Source organism: Dysidea avara, chromosome 2 (assembly GCF_963678975.1).
Source record: "Dysidea avara chromosome 2, odDysAvar1.4, whole genome shotgun sequence".
Lineage (NCBI taxonomy): Eukaryota > Metazoa > Porifera > Demospongiae > Dictyoceratida > Dysideidae > Dysidea > Dysidea avara.
Genome location: NC_089273.1, coordinates 13,354,268 through 13,371,499, shown reverse-complemented (window position 1 = coordinate 13,371,499; position 17,232 = coordinate 13,354,268). Strand labels below are relative to the sequence as shown.

At 38.5% G+C, this 17,232-nt stretch overlaps 1 protein-coding gene across 1 annotated transcript in view; it reads left to right on the top strand.

The window, feature by feature from the left end:
- LOC136246658 (uncharacterized) overlaps positions 1 to 16,951 on the top strand; it is a 70,308-nt gene extending 53,357 nt beyond the window's left edge. Inside the window, exons 12-13 of the mRNA XM_066038193.1 lie at positions 13,148 to 13,213; positions 14,957 to 16,951. Coding sequence (XP_065894265.1) covers positions 13,148 to 13,213; positions 14,957 to 16,845 — 1,955 coding nt within the window. The 3' untranslated portion in view covers positions 16,846 to 16,951. The remainder of the gene's footprint in view (positions 1 to 13,147; positions 13,214 to 14,956) is intronic.
- Positions 16,952 to 17,232: the final 281 nt, after the last annotated feature.

The following is a 17,232-nucleotide window of genomic DNA, read 5'->3' as shown; positions in this document are numbered from 1 at the left end:
AGATCCTTCAAACTACAGACCAATTTCCCTGACTAGTGTTTGCTGCAAGATTCTAGAACACGTAACACACTCTTCTATATTCTCACATTTAGAAAACCATAAGGTATGAAATGATAGTCAACATGGGTTCCGTGCATGACGATCCTGTGAAACCCAGCTAATTGGCGCCATCACTGACTTCCACCAATGCCTAAATGATAGAAAGCACATCAATGCTCTATTTCTTGATTTTGCTAAAGCGTTTGACAAAGTCTCTCATGACAAGCTCTGTCACAAACTATCTCATAATGAAATTAATGGACAACTCCTTTCATGGATTAAAGACTATCTATCTGATCGGTCTCAATCTGTAGTACTTGATGGAATATCTAGCAGACTACATACAGTTACTTCAGGTGTCTCACAAGGGACAGTACTAGCCCCACTGCTATTTCTACTATACATCAATGACATAACTACCTCTGTAAATAGTACAATCAGACTGTATGTTTACGACATCCTAATATATGGAGTTATCAATTCGGAAAATGACTGCCTAATCTTATAAAATAACATCAACAAACTAGAACACTGGGCTGACTTATGGTCTATGAAATTCAATCCTACCAAATGTGTGCACTTAACAGAGAACTTTCTTTAAACACAGTTACAGTATTATTTTATGACCAACAACTACAACAAGTTTCATCAGCCAAGTATCTGGGAGTCACTATTGACAGCCATCTTACTTGGAAAGATCACATCAATGATATCTGTTCCAAAGCTAACTCTGCAAAGGCATTTCTACAAAGAAATATATACCAGTGCCCAAAAGCCATAAAGTCAAATTGCTATAAATCACTAGTCAGGCCAATTCTAGAATATGCTGCACCAGTGTGGTGTCCCTTTCTACAATGCCAAACTTATCAAAATATAGAGAAGATACAACGTAGTATGGCACGCTTTGTAATGAATGACAATTTTCAGTATAGCAGTGTCACAAACATGATGAATCATCTATCTTGGCCCAATTAGCAAGTGGATGAAATTACCTGAAACTGATTCTGTTCTACAAAATTGAAAAAGAATTTGTTGAAACCACTTTAAAATTGATGCCACTAGCTGCAGTTACACGAGGACACCCCTGTCGTTACATCATCCCTCCAATCAGAACTGAGACTTTTGTCAACTCTTTCCTACCCTCCACTACCAAACTGTGGAATGAGCTACCTGAGCCACTAGTAATGATAGACAACTTAACTAGTTTTAAGGATCAACTATCACAGCATGTTTTGTTATAACTAGCACTTAATTGTAATTGTATCTGTGTATCTATACTCTCTGTGAGGTTCTACACAGTAATAATAAAAATAAGCTGCTTGTCTTCTTCTTCATCCAACGAAACCATATCGAGGCGTTAATTTTTCGTATCAACGCTTTCTTTCAGCAGCGTATTTAGATGCTACAGAATTATTTCAGAGCTGGATTTCAGAAGTGCTTCAGTCTCGGCGCTACTATATGAGTTACACTTGCTAGATATCTGCAACTTCACGATTGGGATCCCGTTCACGATAGGTTTGCGACCACGCCCCCAAATAAAGATAATCGCAAAAGAGTACTAAGACCTGACCTCTTAACAATCTAGCTGTTTACTTAGCAATAAGCAAGATCACCTCACTCCTTGTTGGTATAGCTAGCTGCACACCCCTTGGCTGACTCGAGATATACTCTAATACAACAGTCATGTATGATGGAACAGTTACAAGTTACATTGTTCTGGAAGACATAGTTATTATTATTATAAGAAAAAGAAGCAAGCACAATATAATATTAGTATAACATTGTTCTAAAGGAGACAGGTACCCCTTAGCAACAGCAAGGTCAACAGCTGGAGACACACAGGGACGCTTGCATCTAGAATGTGATCCCTGATACTCATTATTGAAGAGTGCAGAAAGGAGAACCTCAAACTACAGCGAAGCCTGCCCACAACCACAGAATATAGGGAACTCCACTTCTCACTGAGCAAATGGGCAAGATGTTTATAAGTGATGGTATCTGCCTTTCCCATACCTACAGATGTGGAAAATACAAGTGGACTAATACAAGTTATATTGTAGCTAACTGTGCCACAACAAAAAACTAAACAAACTAAAATTGTTAATTTAAAAATGAAGTAGGGATCTATGCAATAAATAGTAGTGAAACAAGAGATAAATGATGGTGTTACAGCATAGCTCAGCGGGAAAGTCCCTACTTTGGCACATTAGCTATTATTATTTTGTTCAATGCCAAAGTAGGGACTTCCCACTGAGCTATGCTGTAACACCATCATTCATCTCTCGTTTAACTACTTTTTATTGCATAGATCTCTACTTCATAACAATTTTTAAAATACTAGTATATATATTACATATATTTATTACAGAACTCTCTACATGGTGGTTTCTTTGTAACTGAACTCTCTACAAGGTAACTTCTTCTAGCTGATCTCTCTACAGGGTGATTTGTTTGTAACTGAACTCTCTACAGCTGCAGCTGAACTATCTACATGATGGTTTTTTTGTAGCTGAACTCTACAAAGTAACTTCTTCTAGCTGAACTCTCTACAGTGTGATCTTTTCGTAGCTGAACTCTCTATAAGGTAACTTCTTCTAGCTGATCTCTCTACAGGGTGATTTGTTTGTAGCTGAACTCTCTACAGCTGCAGCTGAACTCTCTACAGCTGCAGCTGAACTCTCTACAGCTGCAGCTGAACTCTCTACATGATGGTTTCTTTGTAGCTGAATTCTCTACAAAGTAACTTCTTCTAGCTGATCTCTTTACAGGGCGATTTGTTTGTAGCTGAATTCTCTACAGGGTGATTTGTTTGCAGCTGAACTCTCTACATGGTGGTTTCTTTGTAGCTGAACTCTCTACAAGGTGACTTCTTCTAGCTGAACTCTTTACAGTGTGATCTTTTCATAGCTGAACTCTCTACAAGGGAACTTCTTCAGCTGATCTCTCTACAGGGTGATTTGTTTGTAGCTGAACTCTCTATAGCTGCAGCTGAACTCTCTACATGATGGTTTCTTTGTAGCTGAATTCTCTACAAAGTAACTTCTTCTAGCTGATCTCTTTTCAGGGCGATTTGTTTGTAGCTGAATTCTCTACAGGGTGATTTGTTTGCAGCTGAACTCTCTACATGGTGGTTTCTTTGTAGCTGAACTCTCTACAAGGTGACTTCTTCTAGCTGAACTCTCTACAGTGTGATCTTTTCATAGCTGAACTCTCTACAAGGGAACTTCTTCAGCTGATCTCTCTACAGGGTGATTTGTTTGTAGCTGAACTCTCTACAGCTGCAGCTGAACTCTCTACATGATGGTTTCTTTGTAGCTGAACTCTCTACAAGGTGACTTCTAGCTGAATTCTCTACAGGGTGATCTTTTCATAGCTGAACTCTCTACAAGGTAACTTCTTCTAGCTGATCTCTCTACAGGGCGATTTGTTTGTAGCTGAACTCTCTACAGCTGCAGCTGAACTCTCAGGAGCGTAGACAGAAATTCTGGGAGGGGGTTTCCACTGGTAGTAGATCTCAGACGTGGAGGTCTGGGGGCACAACCCCTAGATGCTGACGAATATTGCATACCATAAAGGGATGATTTTCATCTATAATGTACAAGTATTGACCTGCATGTAAAAAAATTGTGTATCAAAACAAAAGTGTGTGCAAGATGTTACAAGTTAGTTGAAACCATTAAACGACGGTTTTCTTTAGAAATTCCGTCCTTATTTCTTCTGCAGTTGGTATGTATGGTGTGGAATTGTTTATATTCAACAACGCCAATCCACTTAATCTATCCTGGGTCATTGTTGTGCGTAAAAATGACTAGCTTTGTTCATGGGTCTGACATCTGTAAGAAAACTAATAACCACCAAACTGGATAACATTAAGTGTCAGTCTTAAGTGTCTAAACTTGAATTATTTAAAGTATTTGGCTAGCTAGCATTAACACCACTTAGCTATAATTATACAATAAATAATTAAACAATATAATAGCAGTTACTTTCACAAATGATACCTTTTCTTCCTCTGTAACATCGTATCTAATGTTAACTGGCCTTATGGTTTTTGCTTCATCACTCATGTGGACACTTGTATGCACTAAATCACGTTTTATTCTAAATATAGCACACCACGCACTAGTTGTGAGTGAGTTGGAAAAGACAGCCTTATGGCCAGAGATGGCGTGGAGGTAAGCTGCAGGTTTTTGTAGGTTGTGTATATAATCAATACCATTAGATTCTTAGCTGAGTTCAATGCTCTCTGCTGCCACTGACATTTTCAGAGGGGGTTTCCTGAAACCCTTGGAAGCCCCCCCTCCCTACGCCCCTGACTCTCTAATGATGGTTTCTTTGTAGCTGAATTCTCTACAAAGTAAGCTGATCTCTCTACAGGGCGATTTGTTTGTAACTGAACTATCTACATGATGGTTTCTTTGTAGCTGAACTCTCTACAAGGTGACTTCTTCTAGCTGAACTCTCTACAGGGTGATCTTTTCGTAGCTGAACTCTCTACAAGGTAACTACAAGGTAACTTCTTCTAGCTGATCTCCCTACAGGGTGTATTGTTTGTATATAGCTGAACTCTCTACAAGGTAATTTGTTTGTAGCTGATCTCTATACGGGTTACTTTTTCCAGCTGATCTCTTCAATTCTCTTGAGGATGACTGCTCTATTAGGATGACTGCTCTATTAGAGTATCTCGATCTCGCACTTGCTACACCAAGTTGGATTTCGTGTTATAATTCTGTGGCTTTAAGTCTGATTCTTCTATACCATTGAAGAGCCTTTCTAAGATGATTACTCCATCTGTACAACGATTTTCAAAGTATTACTCCAAGCAGTTTTTCTGGTAGGCGTGGCAAGTAGTTGTTTTTTTTATTAGCTAATCTTGATTGCATAATTGTTACGCACTGTTGGTTTATTCATTGTAACTTCATGGTTTTTAGCTTGATTTCTTTCAAACCACAAAGAGTTTGGGGTTCAATAGTTAACCTATTCACCCACCAATTTTCAGCTTCTTCCCATAAGCGGTTTACCCTGTACACGTGACAACATATTTAGTGTTGCCACGATATATCGATACATCGATAGTATCGATATAACAAGGTGGTGATGTGATATGATATACCAAGCAGTTACGTGTATCGATGGTTGCACAATAGTGGCACCGCTTAGTGTAATGATGTGGGGGAGGCCAGACATATGGTATTTGGCATTTAATTAAGTTATGTGTTGATGGTGTAGTGTGGTAAACAAGCCAACCCCAAGGTAAACTGGGAGGTTTTAAGGTTTCTATGTAGTGCCAGCCACTTGTCTCAACTGTAAAGCAGTAGCAAAATGCATTTAAAACCTGATAAACAAGAGTAACTTTTGCTTGTGGTATACATTTAAACTTACAATGAATATGTTTGTCTTGCAAATGTTAAAGTTAGTTCTATCTAATCAAAAGCAGCCAAGCTGTAAAAAAAGGTGCGGCCCCCAAAAAGGACATGGTGAAAAAAGATGTGAAATCCAAGGTGGCGGCCAAGAAATGGCTGTGATGGTAGGTTAATGGTTACATTTTAATAACAACAATTCAGGTGAATTTGGTGCCAAGATCAAGCGGCACAAAATTCACCTGAATTGTCATTATTAAAATGTAACCATTAACCTACCATCAAGCGGCACCAAATTCACCTGAATTGTTGTTATTAAAATGTAACCATTAACCTACCATCACAGCCATTTCTTGGCCGCCACCTTGGATTTCACATCTTTTTTCACCATGTCCTTTTTGGGGGCCACACCTTTTTTTACAGCTTGGCTGTTTTTGATTAGATATCACTTCTTTTTGTATTTGTATACTGCAAAGCCGGCCTATGGCTGGCTTTGGGGCTTTTTTAACCCATGTGTTTTTTTCTTTACCACAGGAAGAAGAAAAGAACTTAAAGAAGATTTGTAATACTTCAATTATTTTTGATTTTATTAGTAATTATACAAATTATATACATATATTTATTACATGCCCATTATTCCCCACAGGATATTTTTAGCAGCTGATCTCTCTACTGGGTGACTTAAAATATAGCTGAACTATATACAGGATGGTTTCTTTGTAGCTGAACTCTCTACAAGATAAATTCTTCTAGCTGATTTCTCTACAGGGTGATTTGTTTCTAGCTGAACTCTCTACAGGTTATTTGTTTGCAGCTAAACTCTCTACATCCATGGTGGTTTCTTTGTAGCTGAACTCTCTATATGGTGGTTTCTTTGTAGCTGAACTCTCTACAAGGTGACTTCTTCTAGCTGAACTCTCTACATGGCGATTTCTTTGTAGCTGAACTCTCTACATGATGGTTTCTTTGTAGCTGAACTCTCTACAGGGTGACCTCTTCTAGCTGATCTATCTACAGGGTGATTTGTTTCTAGCTGAACTCTCTACAGGTGATTTGTTTGCAGCTAAACTCTCTACATGGTGTTTTCTTTGTAGCTGAACTCTCTACAGGGTGACCTCTTCTAGCTGATCTATCTACAGGGTGATTTGTTTCTAGCTGAACTCTCTACAGGTGATTTGTTTGCAGCTAAACTCTCTACATGGTGTTTTCTTTGTAGCTGAACTCTCTACATGATGGTTTCTTTGTAGCTGAACTCTCTACAAAGTGACTTCTTCTAGCTGAACTCTCTACAGGTGATTTGTTTTCAGCTGAACTCTCTACATGATGGTTTCTTTGTAGCTGAACTCTCTACAAGGTGACTTCTTCTAGCTGAACTCTCTACAGGGTGATTTCTTTGTAGCTGAACTCTTTAGGTGGTGATTTCTTTGTAGCTGAACTCTTTAGGTGGTGATTTCTTTGTACCTGAACTCTCTCCAAGGTGACCTCTTCTAGCTGAGCTCTCTACAGGGTGATTTGTTTCTAGCTGAACTCTCTACAGGTGATTTGTTAGCAGCTAAACTCTCTACATGATGGTTTCTTTGTAGCTGAACTCTCTACATGATGGTTTCTTTGTAGCTGAACTCTCTACAAGGTGACTTCTTCTAGCTGAACTCTCTACAGGGTGATTTCTTTGTAGCTGAACTCTTTAGGTGGTGATTTCTTTGTAGCTGAACTCTCTCCGAGGTGACCTATTCTAGCTGATCTCTCTACAGGGTGATTTGTTTCTAGCTGAACTCTCTACAGGTGATTTATTTGCAGCTAAACTCTCTACATGGTGCTTTCTTTGTAGCTGAACTCTCTACATGATGGTTTCTTTGTAGCTGAACTCTCTACAAGGTAACTTCTTCTAGCTGATCCCTCTACAGGGTGATTTGTTTGTTGTTGAATTCTCTACACGGTAATTTGTTTGAGGCTGAACTCTCTACATGGCAGTTTCTTTGTAGCCGAACTCTCTACAAGGTGACTTTTTCTGGCTGAACTCTATACAGAGTGATTTGTTTTCAGCTGAACTCTCTACATGATGGTTTCTTTGTAGCTGAACTCTCTACAAGGTGACTTCTTCTAACTGAACTCTCTACTGGGTGATTTCTTTGTAGCTGAACTCTTTAGGTGGTGATTTCTTTGTAGCTGAACTCTTTAGGTGGTGATTTCTTTGTAGCTGAACTCTTTAGGTGGTGATTTCTTTGTAGCTGAACTCTTTAGGTGGTGATTTCTTTGTACCTGAACTCTCTCCAAGGTGACCTCTTCTAGCTGAGCTCTCTACAGGGTGATTTGTTTCTAGCTGAACTCTCTACAGGTGATTTGTTAGCAGCTAAACTCTCTACATGATGGTTTCTTTGTAGCTGAACTCTCTACATGATGGTTTCTTTGCAGCTGAACTCTCTACAAGGTGACTTCTTCTAGCTGAACTCTCTACAGGGTGATTTCTTTGTAGCTGAACTCTTTAGGTGGTAATTTCTTTGTACCTGAACTCTCTCCAAGGTGACCTCTTCTAGCTGAGCTCTCTACAGGGTGATTTGTTTCTAGCTGAACTCTCTACAGGTGATTTGTTAGCAGCTAAACTCTCTACATGATGGTTTCTTTGTAGCTGAACTCTCTACATGATGGTTTCTTTGCAGCTGAACTCTCTACAAGGTGACTTCTTCTAGCTGAACTCTCTACAGGGTGATTTCTTTGTAGCTGAACTCTTTAGGTGGTGATTTCTTTGTACCTGAACTCTCTCCAAGGTGACCTCTTCTAGCTGAGCTCTCTACAGGGTGATTTGTTTCTAGCTGAACTCTCTACAGGTGATTTGTTAGCAGCTAAACTCTCTACATGATGGTTTCTTTGTAGCTGAACTCTCTACAAGGTGACTTCTTCTAGCTGAACTCTCTACAGGGTGATTTCTTTGTAGCTGAACTCTTTAGGTGGTGATTTCTTTGTAGCTGAACTCTCTCCGAGATGACCTCTTCTAGCTGATCTCTCTACAGGGTGATTTGTTTCTAGCTGAACTCTCTACAGGTGATTTGTTTGCAGCTAAACTCTCTACATGGTGCTTTCTTTGTAGCTGAACTCTCTACAAGGTAACTTCTTCTAGCTGATCCCTCTACAGGGTGATTTGTTTGTTGTTGAATTCTCTACACGGTAATTTGTTTGAGGCTGAACTCTCTACATGGCAGTTTCTTTGTAGCTGAACTCTCTACAAGGTGACTTTTTCTGGCTGAACTCTATACAGAGTGATTTGTTTTCAGCTGAACTCTCTACATGATGGTTTCTTTGTAGCTGAACTCTCTACAAGGTGACTTCTTCTAGCTAAACTCTCTACTGGGTGATTTCTTTGTAGCTGAACTCTTTAGGTGGTGATTTCTTTGTAGCTGAACTCTTTAGGTGGTGATTTCTTTGTACCTGAACTCTCTCCAAGGTGACCTCTTCTAGCTGAGCTCTCTACAGGGTGATTTGTTTCTAGCTGAACTCTCTACAGGTGATTTGTTAGCAGCTAAACTCTCTACATGATGGTTTCTTTGTAGCTGAACTCTCTACATGATGGTTTCTTTGTAGCTGAACTCTCTACAAGGTGACTTCTTCTAGCTGAACTCTCTACAGGGTGATTTCTTTGTAGCTGAACTCTTTAGGTGGTGATTTCTTTGTAACTGAACTCTCTCCGAGGTGACCTCTTCTAGCTGATCTCTCTACAGGGTGATTTGTTTCTAGCTGAACTCTCTACAGGTGATTTGTTTGCAGCTAAACTCTCTACATGGTGCTTTCTTTGTAGCTGAACTCTCTACATGATGGTTTCTTTGTAGCTGAACTCTCTACAAGGTAACTTCTTCTAGCTGATCCCTCTACAGGGTGATTTGTTTGTTGTTGAATTCTCTACATGGTAATTTGTTTGAGGCTGAACTCTCTACATGGCAGTTTCTTTGTAGCTGAACTCTCTACAAGGTGACTTTTTCTAGCTGAACTCTATACAGAGTGATTTGTTTACAGCTGAACTCTCTACATGATGGTTTCTTTGTAGCTAAATTCTCTATAAGGTGACCTCTTCTATAGCTGAACTCTTTACATAGTGTCTAGTTTCTAGCTGATCTCTCTACAGGGTGATTTGTTTGCAGCTGAACTCTCTACAGGGTGATTTGCTTGTAGCTGAACTCCTTACATTGTGTCTAGTTTCTAGCTGATCTCCACAGTGTGATTTGTTTGTAGCTGATCTCTCTACAAGTTGATTTGTGTGTAGCTGATCTCTCTGCAGGTTGATTTGTTTGTAACTGATCTCTCTACAGGGCAATTTGTTTGTAGCTGAACTCTCTATAAGGTGATTTGATCTATCTGCAGGTTGATTTGTTTTAGCTGAACTCTCTACAGGGTGATTTGTTTGTAGCTGATCTCTCTGCAGGTTGATTTGTTTGTAGCTGAAGTCTCTACAGGGTGATTTGTTTCTAGCTGATCTCTCTACAGGGGGATTTTTTGTAGCTGACCTCTCTTCAGGGTGATTTGTTTCTAGCTGATCGCTCTACAGGTTGATTTGTTTGTAACTGAAATCTCAACAGGGTGTATTGCTTGTAGCTGAACTCCTTACATAGTGTCTAGTTCCTAGATGATCTCTCTACAGGGTGATTTGTTTGTAGTTGATCTCTCTGCACATTGATTTGTTTGTAGCTGAACTCTCTACAGGGTGATTTGTTTCTAGCTTATCTCTCTACAGGTTGATTTGTGTGTAACTGATCTCTCTACAAGCTGATTTGTTTGTAGCTGAACTCTCTACAGGGTGATTTGTTTCTAGCTTATCTCTCTACAGGTTGATTTGTGTGTAACTGATCTCTCTACAAGCTGATTTGTTTGTAGCTGATCTCTCTGCAGGTTGATTTGTTTCTAGCTGATCTCTCTACAAGTTGATTTGTTTGTTGCTGATCACTCTAAAGATTGATTTGTTTGTACCTGAACTCTCTGCAAAGTTTGTTTGTAGCTGATCTCTCTACAGGATAATTTGTTTGTAGCTGAACTCTCTGTACAGTGATTTGTGTGTAGCTGAATTCTCTAGAGAGTGATTTAATTGTAGGTGAACTCTCTACAGGGTGCATGACTTGTTTATAGCTGAACTCTCTTCAGTGTGACTTGTAATGTTCTGAATCTCTACAGTGATATAACTGTAGCTTAATTCTCCACAGGGTGACTTGCTTCTTGCTGAACTGTCTATAAGATTAACTGTTTGCAGCTGAACTCCCTACAGAATAACTTGTAATGTAATAGAATTCTATAATGGAGTAAATAAATTAGCTGAATGCTCTATTAGGGTGACTGTTCTATTAGAGTATCTCGATCTCGCATTTGCTACACAGAGTTGGCTTTCGAATCATAACTCAGTGGTTTGTAATCCAATTCTTCTATACTACTGCAAGGACTTTCTATGAAGATTATTCCAGCTATACACCGATTTTCAGCTCATTGCTCTTAGCGGTTTGCCTAGTAGGCGTAAAAACTAATACTTTTTTATTACTAAAAATCGATCGCGTAATTGTGACACAGGTTGGGTTTTGTGTCATATCTCCGTGGTCTTAATCTCGATTCCTTTCAAACCACCAAAAGGCACTCCTACGATGGTTACTCCATCTACATAGCAATTTTCAGCTCATTCCATGAAGAGGTTTACCCTGTAGGCATGACAACAAATCAATCTTGTTTTACGCGAATAATTGGTCATAACTCCTGAACCATTCATCGGATTTGCACCAAATTTGATGCTAGGATGCGCCTTTGGACTCCCTTTCTGTGTGCCAAATTTCAAGGCGATCGGAGCACGCGTTTGCGTTGTATAGCAATTTTTGCAAGTGTGCGAAAAGACGAAGAAGAAGAAAAAAAAACGAAGAAAAAAAACCAAACTTTGGCCGCTCATATCTCGGAAATGGCTTGAGTGATTTCCTTCAAATTTGGAATGTAGACTTCCCTAGCTGGCGGGCAACTCTGCAGCAAATTTGGTTTCAATCGGATAAGCTATCACCGAGATACAAAAGTGTGAAAATGACGTTTTCTTTCTTCCTGTCAATATACTCACGGTGTGGCGCGCCGGCTTCTTGGGCCGCACGACACACTACCGTGTGTCTTGATATCGTGATATATACCTTGGTGATATATGATATAGAGTTTTTCTATATCGTGGCAGCACTAAACATATTGGTGTTATGTTTTGTGAATAATCGCTCATACCTCTTTACCTGTTTATTGTGTTCCAGCCAAAGTTGGTACCGAGATGCACTTTTATACCCCCCTTCTGTGTGCCAAATTTCAAGGCAATCAGATATGGCATTCGCGTTTTATGGCAGTTTTTGTAAGTGTGCGAAAAGAGGAAGAAAAATAAGAAGGAAAAAACTAAGAAACTAAGCCAATTTTTGAAGTCGCATATCACGGGAACACTTGAATCGATATCGCTCAAATTTGGTATGTGGAGTACTGAAGTTGGTTGGCATGTCCACAGCAAACATTGTCTTGTTTCATCAAGGCAGCACAGAGCTACGGAGGTACGAAAATTTATTTTTCTTTTTTTCCTGTCAATATACTCACGAGTGTTGTGCGCCGGCTTCTTGGGCCGCACGACACCTACTGTGTGTCTTGATGCTGAGTGCTAGCATAAATAATACACAAAGTCTCTGTCCTATTCATCGATATCTTTGCTGTCAGTGCAAGGTGTTGATTCACGGAGCGCTGCGGGATGGCTTCCCTTGGATTCGTCCAAGTTTTCCATTGTGACTGGATTGATTGCAGAGTTCCCTATCCTATATAGTTTTGTTCATTTGTAATGCTGTGTACGGACTGAACATAGCTGAAAATGAAGCATAGTAGCCACTTTGTTATTTCAGTAATCGAAGTTGCTATTGTTCTGGCAACCGTAAATATTTTGTCAGTGCTATTGCTCCGGCAGTCCACTAGATTTCTCACTATCAAGCACACTAGTTGTATGCTATGCCCCAAGTATTCGACACGTCTAGTAGGTTGCCCCGAGTATTCGACTTTAGAGAACGCATCTAGTAGGTTACCCTGAGCATTCAACTTTAGGGGACGCAAAGCGTAGTTCTAGTGTTAGGGTTAGGGTTGGGTTCAGCTTTAGTTTCTTCTTCACCTTCAATATACATTATATAGAAGTTACTCCACTCGGAGACATATAAGGTAGAAACTAAGTGAAGTGGGTAGCTGGGAGCCACGTAGCACATTGGTTAGGACTCTGGGCTCAAGTACTGGAGGTTGTGGGTTCGATTCCCGCTCAAGGCATTTTGTGTTTTTCTTTTTTTTTTCATTTGAGGACCTTTATTGTCTAAGTTTTATTTTTATTGACGTGACTGCTGGAACAATAGCAATAGCCTTCAGTAATTGATAGTTGTGCATACATTCAGGCAAAAACAATGAGCCTGGCATCATTCTTTCCATTCTAATACAGCATGCATGGGTTTACCAATGTTACAAAAAAGTTTTTTAAAAAGGAAAAATTAAGAATTTTAAGTTTGATAAGGGATCACAAAAATAAAAATCTGTGGAACAAGGAAGGTCGCCTACACCTGAAGTAAATTTTAATCCCTAATTCAGTCATGGGTACAGGAATTTCATTTCCACTAGTACATCTTTGGCTGTAGGCAACCTCCCATGTTTTACTACCTTTAATTTCTATGATTCCTAACTGAACTTAAAATCCTTAATTTTTCCTTATACCTGTTATTACATATATATACTGTAAATGTATACAGGATATGTGAATTCAAATGTGGAACTTCAGGAGCAACTAAGTTATAAGCATAAACATTTAGAAAAAGGTTAGTTTTTGATGGAATATATATGTAATGTATGTAATAATTACCAACCTCTGTTGCTTACTCACTCACTCACTCACTCACTCACTCACTCACTCACTCACTCACTCACTCACTCACTCACTCACTCACTCACTCACTCACTCACTCACTCACTCACTCACTCACTCACTCACTCACTCACTCACTCACTCACTTATTGACTAACGTACTGACTAAGCATTTTCACAAGCTTGTAGAGAGTACTCCCTCCTTCCTCCTACCCAAAAGCATACTATAAAAAGACGTTAACGCTATGCTCAATAATATGTTGTTGTTTTTTGTTTTCCTCACTACATCTACCTGCTTCATTTTCTGGTTTATTACAATGTAGGCACTGAAAAAATATTGGTCATTTGGAGCCTTGTGGACACTACTTGTCTCTAAAGCAGCCATTCAGACTCCAGCTGCAACTCTGCTTCTATGACCTAAACAAACATTTGTTTATTTATATGCTGCTATTAAGATCAACTTTTTAAAAAGTGTACAGGTGAATTTACTCCCTTCCCCCTAGTGTACTCTCTGTACTCTTGCAAAAATGCTGAAAATAATGGATGATCCCTTACTTACCTACTTACTCACTTACTTACTTACCTACCTCCATACTTAATAATGCCTTCAGACAAGCGTAACCTAATAATGGTTGAGGCTATGGGATTGGTTATTTCTAGGGACCCACCAATTATACTTTTTATTTTACCAATTATGCTTTTGAGCAGTGCTCAAAAATTGTGTCTATTATGCTCAAAATTATGCTCAACATTAAATTATGTGCCTCAGTTCCCATGTTTTGCTTATAAATGTGCATTTTATGAGTAAATAATAAGTCGCTGAAGTAGAGACTATTAATCTTTGCTTGTCAAAATGCATTTCAGAGAAGATATCAACATACTCTAATAGAACAGTCAGCTACCCTATTACTCTAGAGTTACTGACTGTTCTATTAGAGTATATCATGGTGATTTGTAGCAAGGATTTATAGTATGGCAAAGTATTCTGCCTGTTATGCTAGCGTCATGCTCAACGGTTTCAGGTACCTATTATGCTCAACATCATGCCAACATAATCAGCAGGTCACTAAGTTTTCACTACTCGATGTCAATTCAGCCGAACAGGTGCATTTTGGTATATACAATGCATGCATCATGGACATACCTTTGCCCCTTTACGTCCCATTTCTCTTTGCTGACAGCTCAAGGTGTTGATCGCTGGTAGTGCACCAGATGATTTCCTTGTGTTTGTAACAGGAATCGTCCATATTTTCTGTAGTGACTGGATTGATTACAGTGATGCTAATCATACTGTTTTCATTTGTAATGCTGTGTAACTGGCTGAACACAGTTGAAAGCGAGGCGTAATGACCACTTGGAACTCAGATGAAAACAATAAGTCAGGCACTATTCTTTCTTTCAATGTGGTATGCACATGTTCACCAGTCATAATTATGTTGCAAACAAGTACTGTAAAATTAGGTATCATGGAAAACAAGGGAGGTCATCTACACCTGCATGATGCAAGTTCTTAGTCACTAGCATCCCACTTTTTTGATGATAATATGCAAACATTTTACTTTTTCTACTGTAAAACTTGAATGTATAACAAAGTTTTTATGGACCCTATAGTATTTGATCACTCAATTATTTATTGATGACTAACTTTCTGTACATATTAAATTAGCTAATACTATTCCACCATGTTCCAATACAGGTATAAAGTGTCCACCACCTCCACCGCTACCCCCCAACTATGTGTGTCGACAACAGTTACTAGATGAACTGGTCAGTAAATTATGTCAATCCACCATTGACCCTAATAGTTATGGAACAAGTTTAACAGTTACTGGAGATGGTGGATTTGGCAAGACTTCTATTGTCACTGCTTTATGTCATCATCCTGTGATAAAAGAACAATTTACAGATGGTGTTGTGTTTATAGAACTTGGACCACAAGCTACTGATCCTAGTATGAAACTGAAAGGATTATATAATTTATTAACTGATAAACAATGTGATGTTAATGTTGTGGAATGGCAAATCCATGAACTTACAAGTCTGTATTGTCGTAATCTTCTTGTCATTATTGACGATGTGTGGCATATTGAAGATGCTGAGCCAATAGTGAAGGCATTTAGTAACTGTAAAATAGTCCTCACTACCAGGATAAATGATGTTGAACAATACATACCTACCAAGCAGGTAGTTAGTGTAGGTTCGATGGAGCAAAGTGAAGCTATCTCTCTACTGACCTGCAGAGTGGTTGACATCAGTCAACTGTCACAAGAAGATGTTATCTTACTTGATGAACTAGCTCAAGATGTCCACCTGTGGCCACTACTTCTCTCACTTATAAGAGGACAACTGTTTCATAATATGAAACAACATAAATTATGCTTTCATGAAGCCATTCAAGTTGTGCAAGCTAATTTACTTGATAAAGGACTAACAGCTTTTGACAAGAATAATGTTGACAAGAATAATGTTGAAATAAGCCGTAAATATGCTGTGAAGGTTTGTATTGAAGTGACTTTAGAGTTACTAACAAAGTCACTATCAGATAAACTGAAATCACTGATATTATGGAATGGGATTGGTGCATCTTTACAAACTGCAGTATTACGCAAACTATGGAATATCACTGAAAATAAAGCAAGAGATATTGTTGATGTACTATGGGCCTATGGACTAGTCCATTTTACTGATACCATAATGCCTCCACATAATACTACTCAATGTTGTGTAGAGGTTCATGCTGTCATCAGTCAATACATCATTGAGTGTATTAATATTAGTGAAATAATGGCTCTTTCACCATGGAGTGGATTAGGTACTAGTGAATCAGTTCATGTTGGATTGATAGAGCAATTTCAGAAGAGCTTTGGAATAGATGACATATCAAAGTTATGTTCTTTTGATTATTTGCAGTATACACTATATGAAATAACACATAATTTAATACCTTTCTACTTGAAGCAAATACATAATAGTGCAATACTTGATCCACACCATGTTGTACTAATATTACAAGAAATACAAATTGCTTTAACAACAACAACACCAAGCATTGCTACATTTTTATCAACATTTAATCAGGAGATTGATTCACTGGTAAGTGACTGTCACAAAATACTTAAAGGTACTCACAAATGGAGTAGAACACTAAATCAAAAGATTCAACGATGTCTCACTCAAAGAGACTATCACAGATTAATACAAACAATAGAAACATTTGCCAGTACATATCCAATATCAATGACAGCACAACAAGCAGTTGTTGTAGTGAAGAAGATCATCCCATACTGTGATGGTAAGACTCAAGATCATATCATGAAATTCCTAGAACATATGCAGATGATGACAACTGATTATCACCTCATTAATCTCCTTTTATTGCCTCGTATCAAGTTACGTATTAAACATCTCCAACAGATTGATGTATCTTTACAGGCAGGATCACCTCATATAGAAACCACTCAACATTTCTTCTTATCTGGACAACATCGTGAAGAACTTGAGCTAGTAAGCATTAACCACCTGATCATGCTACAAGAGGTTGCTCCCAACTATGTACATCAACATGCTTCAAAACGTGGTATATAACTGATGTGTGATATAATTGGGTGTATTAATTATCACATCTAAATACAATAAATCTAATTGTTTTATGCGCAATAATAAGACAGAATCTGACAGATTTTCCAAAATCCTGTCACAAATAATTGATGCTTTGATATGTGGCTCGTATAGCAAAAATTTTTAAAGAAAACATTAACTCTTGGTTTCTCAAATATTGCAAATTCTTCGATTTTTTTACCATACAATATATTATGCTCCTTGCTCTTAAATCTAATAATAACTTGTAGCTCTCAGTGCAAAATTTTTAGCAGCATTTCTCTACAACATTATGCACTGGTGGTATGGATAAATAGCTAAAACTACAACTAACCAAATTGCCATTTACAACTATAGCGAAAAGTCATTTACAAC